At 31.4% G+C, this 11,333-nt stretch overlaps 1 protein-coding gene across 1 annotated transcript; it reads left to right on the top strand.

Annotated features, from left to right (window-relative positions):
- The first annotated feature begins 7,338 nt into the window (after positions 1 to 7,338).
- On the top strand, positions 7,339 to 8,059 carry LOC149900949 (sarcoplasmic calcium-binding proteins I, III, and IV-like). Its single transcript, XM_090111659.1, has one exon. The coding sequence runs from the start codon at positions 7,376 to 7,378 to the stop codon at positions 7,925 to 7,927; it is 552 nt and encodes a 183-aa protein (XP_089967785.1). The 5' UTR covers positions 7,339 to 7,375; the 3' UTR covers positions 7,928 to 8,059.
- The last annotated feature ends 3,274 nt before the right edge of the window (positions 8,060 to 11,333 follow it).

Genomic DNA, 11,333 nt, shown 5'->3' with positions numbered 1-11,333 from the left:
ATGAAAAATTTAATCAATGTCAATTTATGCAATTTCATTTAAATTTGTCTGTTTGAGCTCTGGACGCTACGCTAAACTACACACACACACGCACACTTTAATTTTTACAGCACTTTGTTGAAAAATAAAGATCATCACATCATCTCATAGATTGTGTAGTTATCTCAGAAACAGTACATACCTCTGTATGAGACCTACTCTTTTCTAATTACAAATTACATAAGGTTTCTTGGAATCAACAACCTTTTAGTACTTAAGTAACTATTTTATAGATCATTGTCTAAATATTTATTCGCATTAAAAGTCCACTGTGCACAATTGTGCATTCTGATAGCAACGAAGTGCTAAATAAAATGAATTACGAGCTCTAGATTCATGACTAAAACATTAATATTTCCAAACGATTGCTTTAAAACTCCTGTACAATTAGTGGAAAACGCATCCGAGGGATCCTGCGTTCCCTCGCGTTTAAGTATTTTTAAAAGCCGTTTTCTGAGAGCGAGGACATTAAAATTGCTATAAAATCTTAATGGTAAGGGTTCTAAAGTGATTCAGGGGATGAATACGGTATATAGAAACATTTACATTTAATTGATAATAAGTATTATGGACCGTTTTGTAAATAAACGTCTTACTTACGGTATGTGAGCAAGATTTTAAACGTTAAAAAGGGAAATTTTTAGAAGAGATTTTCAGCAGATTGGGAACAACGACGTAACACAAAATCGCCGGGAAAACTCACGTAATATTATCATGTAGTATAAAATGCAAATGTAAAACTAAAGCATAAAATAAATATAAACAATGTTCTCACATGGTTTGCGGTTAATATTGCGGCCGGCCGAGACGTATCGCGGCTTTCTTGGGCACTGTTTCCATTGTGAAATGCGATACGTCAAAATATGTAGAGTAGCGGTAGAAAGTGGAAAATTCTGTAACTATCTTGGTATGGGGTTATAAATACATCTGCTGGTATTTTGAGGTATTGTTTATCAATTAATAATTAAAAATTGTCTTCATTAATATTGCCTGGTTATGAGCCAAATACGTTTTGTATACGATTTAATAATAATCTACTCTAGCAGGCGTGCTTTAACTACCAGATTTTGATTGTATCTGTGACACGACGTTACAATCTTGGTTCACGATCGTACACTATTTATACTGATATTTAACGTTTGATAATAATATGTTCCTGGAGGATATAATATTATCTTTGATTTAACAAAAATATCTATAAGTTTATTGTACTGTCCAATTTCAAATTTCAAGCATTGCTTTTTGACACAAGTTGTTCTTCTACCAACTACATGAACTACATACAAAAACTTTTTATTAATTGCCATGCATCAATGAACCGTCAAACCGTAACAACGGAGCCGCGCCTCGCCGGCGCAGCCACGGATTAGCTGGTTATAACGAGGTCGTCTTACATGGCGCCCGTACCTGCATTGTGCGGTATTAAAAATAATACCGGCGGATATATGCCGCTGGATGTCATCTTGTGTGAATATCAATTCTTCGTCGTGTATACGAGATATAACGGAGAAAATTTGTAAAATAATAAGAATCGTGTTGTGTGAAAATGAAACATTTTAAAGCTATTTTTGAGACCAATAGATTAGGTACTTACAAACTGGCTATTGTCAACATAAAAAAATATTTTATCCTTTATTTAGCTAAGACTACAGATACCTAATAGTTAAATAAATAGTTACTTTAGTGCAAATGGATATACCATGCTTTCTATCAAGTGTGTACCTACTAATAAATGAGTAAATGAACTTACATCTATACATATTATAATAAATCTGTAGAAGGGTCAATTCTGTACATTGAAAATATTGAAAAAATAAATAGCAGGGGGTGTTACTGGATCGATACCAAACCCAAATATGTGATTAAAAAAATTTTTGTCTGTCTGTCTGTCTGTCTGTCTGTATGTGAAGACATCACGTGAAAACTAACGGTTCGATTTCGATGAAACTTGGTATAATTATACCTTATTATCCTGGGCGTAAAATAGGATACTTTTTATCCTGAAAAAATACGAAGAAAAAAAATAATCTTATTTTTCAGTTTTTATCCATAGACGCTGTTCTATAGAACATCGAACACACGTTGGGTATTATTATAGGCGTATTTGAGTCCAATAGATATTTATAAGATGTTATTGTCAGAGTTACTCAAAATGGAGAAATAAACCATCCACGCGAAGACCGACATCCGCGCGGACGGAGTCGCGGGCGGAAGCTAGTTTGTAATAAAATTATAATATTATATTGAAAAATGAAATTTAAACTTAAAATTTTTTTGAATTTTCAACTACTAATAGCTATACCTAGGTCCAATGAGAGCTCAATGTCTTCGAACAATTGCTTCTTTTTCCACTTATCATAACTTAAAACCTTCATGTCTCTACATATTATTTATACACACATTGATACACACACAGCTAAACATACTTTTATATCGGACATCCTTAAAAAAAGATTGACAGTAGGTAAATGATGCATGGAATGGAGTGTTAATTCTTAGAAACATTATATTTATTTACTTTTTTCTATCTGTCTGCTCTTGCTACCAATACGTTTGTTTTAAACAAATTTATCATTTTCATGCAATTTTCAATTTCCCGTCGCATCCAGAAGCTATCTATCTTCAACAAAACAAATAAATAAAGCCCGAGACGTTTATGGTTGCATGTTAGTCTTTGTTGCAATGATCACAATATCGCTACTTGTATGGTTTTGTGTGGCTCAGCTTTCATCGTCTACAATACGTGAGGTATTGTTAATATATTCCGTTGTTCATTTAATTTGAAAGCTTAGATATGTGATGGGATGTGAAGGGTGAATTTATAGTTCTATTATGATGTTAGAGGGGTTTGTAGTTTATTATTTGTAGGATTTAATTGTACCTACTCGAAATTTTTCATCGACAGTCTTCTGAGAGCTCTATTTAAAATAGTTTATATTATGAACTAAAAACACGCTTTAAATTATTGTATTGCCGCCAATGCTTCATAAGTGTACAAAGTTTGAACTAGATCTGTCCGTTTAAAGTGGGTCTTAATGGAAGACTCCATTTTAAGACCCACTGGACACCCAAAGGAGTAAGAACATACAAATTAACAAAAAAGCTGATGAAACTAATAAAATCGTACCAATTAAAAGGAGTAAAAAACGCTATGAGAATGTACCATACTTACTTAGATATCAAAATACATCAAAAATTGTTTATTGTCTTTGCAAATACGTGCGATAAGAGAATCAAATTATGTGTTTAATCTGATAACAAATTGTGCATTGACGTAATTTGATTAGCTGGCAGTTTATTGCAAAGTATTAATTTGTGATTTATTTGAGTTCCTGATAATTTCAATGGTTTCTATGTATTATTTAAATATTAAATGATATTTTCAAAAAATAAGAACCGCGAGTCCTATCGACCTCAAGCCTCTCTTTGTCGTAAAATTCTAAAAGTACGTATCTACTACTTATTTAAATACGAGTAGGTTTTTTTTGTTTATACTGGAGTATACCTTATAGCTATATAAATAAATCGGCTCTTCCTATACCTAATACAATTTTTATTTATCCTTTAAGTTTAACGAGTTCTTTAATGGGACTCTTGTTCGAAATGATTAAATTAAAATACTTTTAATAACAGACAAATTTTTATAGCGATGTTCTTTTTTTCAGTTTTGATCTGATTCTCTTCATTTTTCGTAATCGTGATAAAACTAAGTAGTCAAAATTGTAGTTTTTCAAAATAATAGAATTAAAATTATTATTACTTCATTTATTATGAGAACAAAGAAATTTCTGGACTTACTATTAAGACTAGAGTAGATAATTTTTGAAACAAAAAAAAATCGCAGTCGGATGAAACCCATTAGAAAAGGAGGGGAATATGATAAAAATGTAAGGAAAAATAAATTACGGTCAATCCGAGTTCGGGAAGCGGGAGGGGGGAGCTTTTAAGATAAAAAAATGGTTTCTCTCGATTTCCGACAAAACTACAAGTCCTATAGAAAAAAGTTCAATGGCAAAGTTGTAGGTAATTAAAAGTTCTACAACTTTTGTATTCACAATTTTTTCACATAACCTCAAAATTTAGGTGAAAAATTCAAAAAACCAAGTTTTTGGTCTTTTATTTTTATCGACTTCAAAATTTATTTTTTTTCTACGAAATTTGGTGGAAACTTACTTTATTATGTCCCAAATACACTGTAATTTATTTGATTGAAAATATTTATTTTTTCGCCTTATTTTGAATGAATACCAAAAAAACAACCTAATTTTCAATCGAAAAGTCACCCGTCAAAATATCAGCTTTTTTCAAAAACTTGGGGTTCCTTTTATTCATTGAAATCTCTACTTTCATATGGTGTAAAAAAAGTAAACACCACCATAGTAAATGTTCTCAGGAAATGCATACAAACAGTCTGAAAATTAGCTTTTACTAAATCAGGCACACTTCTCGAACTACCTGAAATGTTATTATCGACATCATTTTGCTTTTGAATATGCTGTAAAATATTAAACTTAGAACAGATAATTATTATTTTTCTTTTGAAATATTACCGAAAAGCCGATACAAGAGAAGATATAGAGTTCAAGAAGTGTGCCTGATTTAGTAAAAGCTCATTATCACACTGTTTGTATGCATTTCCTGAGAACATTTACTATAGTGGTGTTTATTTTTATTTACACCATATGAAAGTAGAGATTTCAATGAATAAAAGGCACCCCAAGTTTTTGAAAAAAGCTGATATTTTGACGGGTGACTTTTCGATTGAAAATTAGGTTGTTTTTTTGGTATTAATTCAAAATAAGGCGAAAAAATAAATATTTTCAATCAAATAAATTACAGTGTATTTGGGACATAATAAAGTAAGTTTCCACCAAATTTTGTAGAAAAAAAAATAAATTTTGAAGTCGATAAAAATAAAAGACCAAAAACTTGGTTTTTTGAATTTTTCACCAAAATTTTGAGGTTATGTGAAAAAATTGTGAATACAAAAGTTGTAGAACTTTTAATTACCTACAACTTTGCCATTGAACTTTTTTCTATAGGACTTGTAGTTTTGTCGGAAATCGAGAGAAACCATTTTTTTCTCTTAAAAGCTCCCCCCTCCCGCTTCCCGAACTCGGATTGACCGTAATTTATTTTTCCTTACATTTTTATCATATTCCCCTCCTTTTCTAATGGGTTTCATCCGACTGCGATTTTTTTTATCTTTTCATTATTTTTAAAGGCTTCTACCCCAGTCTATATGTCCAGTGTGTAATTTTAATCTCTCCGTTTCAGAAAACAGATTGACGTGTTAATATTGTATATGATAACGAGACGATGTCATCACAAATAGAAACTGCAGAATTCGAGCACGAAGGCTAATCATAGATGACAAGACAAAAGTAATTTATAAATATGTAGGTATAATAAATAGCAGTAGTAAGTAATAGATCAAAAGAACAAACGCAGATAGGTACAATTAAACCATGCTGAATAAAAACACATACCTAAGTATCATTGGTTGACTGGTTTAACAGCAGTTCTTTTGTTCGATTGTTTTAAGTGTATGTTATATGATATTTTTAATAAATAAAATAAAAGGAGAGCGAAGGGAAGATCATAATTAGTATATATTCAAAAGTTCAGCTATTTAACAAAAGAGAAATGTGTTAGTATTAAAACGCAATAATTTTAGTATATGCTTATTCCCTATTAATAACAAAAACTGATTATAATATAATTTCTTGATTATAACAGGGATAAATTAGCATCCTGTAATAGTATAATATTATTCGTACGTCTTTTATCATCTAAAAAGCGAGAATTTCACGAAAGAAAATTTATCTTGAAATAAACGTCTGTAACTTTGTAGCTTACGGAGTATAATGAGGCAATAAAGCCTTATATCCGAGCTAACTTCGATTTATGACCAGTAAATGTGTTTATATCCTATGAAAATTTCCTTATAATTATAATCGTTAAACTGCTGCTTTATATTGACGCAAATCGTTAATATTGTTGATATTTGAACCGTTTTAAAGCGGTCATAAAGTGCCTTATTTGAGTATATTACCCATAAAATATTTATATGCCAATAAGCGAAATATAATAAGAAATATTACTTTTGTAAAAAATATAATTTTCCTTCTTGGAATATTATAAAGTGTCTCTACTATTTGGGAAACGAAATTGAAGCCGTGTACTGAATATAAAACAATATGATTATTTGTGGAACTTCTAGATTAGATTAAGCTAGGTCAGCTTAAAATAAAATTTAACAGAAAACATAGTCACGGATTCTGTTGCATTCCTAAAAAGTTATCAAAAGTCCTTGCAATAAAAATTTCTAGTGAAAATACAAGAAAAAACACAGAAAATGGACACTACACACTAAAACAAAAACGCCGCATTTATCTAAGGAACACAAAAGGACGAATTGCGAGCGCCTGGAAGAAATAAAAAGCTCTTGCCCAAGGGCTTAAGTCCTGTTTTTACACGTATGATATATTACGACACAGGACAGCCGGACAGAATGGTATGTGAATGTGTGTTAGCTAGGCTTAGGTATGTGTGACTTTGCACACCATTTTTTATATGATTTTTTTGCCGCATTCAACGTAAAAGTAGATAAGAAAAAAGGCATAACATGCGAGTCAAAGTAAATTAAGAGTGTATCCTCTTTGCCTGGAAAATAAATAAATAACATAGAAAATAATTACTTATTTTATTACAATTAGTGATAACAAAATTAAGATGTAGGAAACTCAACCACTTAAGCCTACGTGTAATGTTGTGTAGAAATAAAGTGTTGCTATTAGCATAGTTAATGCAATTTTGATGTAGAGTAAACAGTGTCATCTTGTACACAGAGTAATTCGCAACAGAGAATTATAATTATATCTCGCTATTAACCTTGGCTATGGCCTTGAGGCTTAGATCATTTGAGGAATACAACTTAATTTGATACCTTTTTTATATAAAAAAATATCGGCAATGTGATATTAATAAATAAAAATGTTTATTTGCAATCCATGTTATAATCATTTTACTAGTTCTTGCAACTAATATCGATGCATAAATCGTAACTTGTTTTTTACGTTTTCAATAATTGATAAGATTTCAATCAGTCGATCATTGTGTCATTATAATATCACCTTAATTCGGTTTCTTTAAATTTTCTCTGTAAATGATTCACAAGTTGACTGCATTGCAGGCAGATAGCAAGAAAGATAACAAATTTCCGTCTAATTCACAAGATTTTCTCAAGATAACAATTATCTTGTTATACATTAAATGCTATAAAAGCCGTCCGTCCCACATCAAAAACATTTACTAGTAGATCACAGTCACAAAAATGGTTTCCGACTTCAGAAAGAAAAAGCTCCTCCATGTCTTCACCTCCTTCTTCGACAGGAATGGAAGTGGTTCCATTGATAAGAAAGACTTCGAGCTGGCTGTAGAGAACATCTCCAAGCTGCGAGGCTGGAGCGCTGGCGATGCTAAATACAAGGAAATCCAGTCGTCGCTCATGAAGATATGGGACACACTGCAAGGAAGGGCTGACGCGGACAAAGATGGTGAAATATCCGTCGATGAGTGGATCGCGATGTGGGAGGAGTTCGCTAAGAACCCCTCCGCTCCCCTCGAGTGGCAGAGCCTGTACTGCAAGTTCATCTTCAACCTCGAAGACGCGAGTGGTGATGGCGCTATCGATGGCGAGGAATTCTCATCTGTGTACGCTTCCTTCGGATTGAACAAGGACGACGCACTCGCCGCTTTCAGGAAAATGTCTAAGGGCAAAGCCAACGTATCCTGGGCAGAGTTCCAAGACCTGTGGAAGGAATATTTCACCACTGAAGACGTGAACGCCGCTGGCAACTACATCTTTGGGAAATCCAGTTTTTAGATCTTATTTTTAGTTTAAGTGTTGAGAGGTGTAAATTGGCTCAGTATTATCGTGAAGTGATCTTGTTTTCAAAATTGTGTGATACCTAGGTGTAATAATTCTAGTATGCATTTCAATAAATTTTAAGCAAAACCTAACCGTTTATTATTTCTTGCTAGCGACCCACCCGGCTACACGCGGCTGCAATGCTGATGATACATATTAACCTTTTTCTTGATCAACTTTAACTATTAAAATATAAAATTATATATAAAAATATTTTACTATCAAAATTAATTGATTAGTTTAAAGATCCAAGGATACATACAGACAGTGGAACGCGGATTTTTATACTATTTAATGGTGGTTTTACAGCTATTCTTATAAAATGAAAATATAACCAATTGGTTTACTTAATTATAGTTAATGACATTCACAATAATATCAAACCCAAGCAATATACGCGAAGCTATAAAACAATAATATTACAATAATGTTTATCGGTCTATTGTTATGCATAAACTAATAAACCTCACAAATACAATATCATATTACCCTGAGGAGTGCTACAACGTGTTACGCGTTAAACCCATTTTCGCAAATATATATTTTGTATGGAATATTATTATTAGCTAATTAAATTTGCATTATCAGATTACCTAATCGGTTACATTTGAATTATGCTGCTGTTCATCTTAATAGTGATTAATGACCGTTTATCACTTTGGCCCTTCAAATCCGTGGTAATAATTTATAAACATAGATGATAATTTGAAATATATTGATTCCTAGTTTGCTTCTGCAAGGCTCAAACTGAACTGTTATATATTTTTTTTTAATAAATTGGTACATAGATTTAAATATTACTCTTTTCTCATACTCTTGTTATTTTATTGATTTTCTGCTGACTGACCAAAGTAATGACGTTTTAATAGTCTCTACCAGGAATCAAACCTTGTACCTTTTGGTATTACGCTCGTACTTGTAAGAAAATAGTAGATAGGTATTTAATTGCTTAGTGTTAACTTGTACCACTATTGACTAGTATAATAAGTAAATAGATAAGAAATTTGAGCGACAGATATAGTTAAAGTAAATATCGATCACTCACAGTACAAGTATGTCTTGTTAGTTGTTACTTGTTACCTAAAGATTTTCTAATATTTACCTATTAGGTACCTATTGAATTTAATAATCATCTTTTTGTTGGTTATCTTCAGAAGCTTAAAACTACTGAAATATTACTGATTGAGCAAAAAGCTATGTTTAGTGAATAAATAATAAATCATCAAGATATTATTCTATCTTGTTTCTTGGTAAAGAATATAATTATTACCTAAAAATATAGTAACATAATTTATAATACAAATAGCTATTTAATGTTAATTGTTTACAAGTCTACTTAAAATTATTAATGATTGCAGCACAAACAGCTCTATTTGCTCTATTTCGATTACAAAAAATTTCCTCACTATGAAACAATTTCTACTTACGTTTTATGGTGAAAGTTAAAAACCGTTTTATTTCATAAAAGGCCGCAATACACACGAAAACAAAAGTAACAAAACCAAAAGCGTGAGCATGTAATGTCTCCGACAAAATTTATAAAACACTACTTTTCCTAAGATAGTTCCGTACAAACCATTGCGACTCAGCATTCGTCCATGACTACTCACTAGATTGTTCTAGAATTACACATAGCTATAAAACCGCATTAAGCGACTGCACTGGGCGATAAAAAATTCTATAATCCGGGACAATTTGGCAAATGAGTGGCGTCCCCTTCCCACCGTTACATCTCTCTTTATCGCATTAGACTCGAATTGTAGAATACATTAGGATATGTTAAGCATTTCCGAAGATTTATTTTTAATGGCAAAATGTTAGGAAGAGTAAAGATAGATAAGGTTTGGTTTGGTTTGTATAAGTGAGAATGTTGCTGATAAAAATACAAGATTTGAACTGTTTTTTTCGTTTATGATGACGCATATTTTAATTTAAAGTGCACTTGTAACAGGTTTCCTACCGGAATTAGGTATTTGTGTTTAAATATCCTTAGATCATTAATTAGTGATCAAATAAAATAACCATCGTATGGATGTTTATTCGCGAAGAATCATTTAATCTGCACTCTATTTAAATAGGGCTTAACTAATATACCTAATAGGTACATAATAATATTAGTTAATGAGTGGATACGTAAAATAAACAGACATAATACGTACAAATTAACAGGCATGTCTAACAAAATAAGTACTCTAACTGTTAAAATAAACTAAATAAAACAAAATATAATACCGTATCAAATATTATCCGCTCCATGTAAAGGGCGTGTGTAGGATCATGACAGATGCGTTCTATCTGTCACACCGCACCAGATTCCCTATGTATGTGTGTATGTACTTGAACTAACATTATGGAAAATCGTTGAGGGAAAATTATTAGCGTACGAAGTTGCTAGAATACTTAGAATACTTAGAAATTTAGAATACATTTTAAGCTTGAATAATTATAAAATAGGTGTTAGATATAATGTTATTGATGTTAAATCTGCCATATTTCAATTCTTTTGTGATTGATTTATGCAGTTGTGATAATGCCTTTTCAATTTTTTGGGTACATTAAATTTAATAATTAAAAAAACGCAAAAATGAAGTGACTATTTGGCATGACATAGCATCATTTTATAAAATGCACACATGTATCTCTTTTGATTGATTGCTTAACGTAATTATTCTATATGTGATGATATTGACAAATAAAAATTATTATATCTATGCTTGAAACGTTTATTTTTAGCTATATTATTAATACAATATCTTGAGAAAAGCTTCCTGTTACATGAAGGTCTAATAATAATCTAATAGATGTGTTCTAACCACACTAATCAATTTAATAAAACATAATGTATTACGTCATAAGTTTTGAACAAACAGATGAGCTAAGAGTTATTTAATATTTGAAGTTTTACTCGACACGTTCAGTAAACTGACTTTTTAATATGATCAACGTCAGGTCACCTAAGTTTCGAAGTAAAGACGTAACTTTGAACCTTCATTTAAAACTAATACCTGCATTAAGAAAGACTTGGGATCTAATCCTTTATAACGAGCTGATTTTTAGGGTTCTGTACCCAAAAGGGTAAAACAGGATTCTATTATTTCTTTCTTCAGACGTCACTGTCCGTCTATCTGTCTGTAAGTCCGTCTGTAACCGAAATGTGTCTCATGAACCGTGATTGATTAAAATTGATTAAAACTGCATCAAAATCCGTTGTCCACTTTTAAAGATCTAAGCATAGTGCATACATACAGACAGACACGGTGAGTAACTTCGCTTTATACTATGTAGTGACTAACCATGAAAATGCACATAATATAATAAATAGTAAAAAGGTCACGTATTTTGATTTTGATTTACGCACGTT

The sequence above is a fragment of the Colias eurytheme genome, chromosome 17 (genome assembly GCF_061535395.1).
Source record: "Colias eurytheme isolate Ceu_HAF_F1 chromosome 17, ilColEury1 Martin Lab GWU primary, whole genome shotgun sequence".
In the NCBI taxonomy this organism is placed as follows: domain Eukaryota; kingdom Metazoa; phylum Arthropoda; class Insecta; order Lepidoptera; family Pieridae; genus Colias; species Colias eurytheme.
The sequence above is the reverse complement of the archived record's forward strand: the minus strand, read 5'-3'. Positions and strand labels throughout refer to the sequence as shown.

Bases quoted from the DNA above. Each gene is read 5' to 3' on its own strand.
- LOC149900949 (XM_090111659.1), top strand. From the start codon at position 7,376: ATGGTTTCCGACTTCAGAAAGAAAAAGCTCCTCCATGTCTTCACCTCC.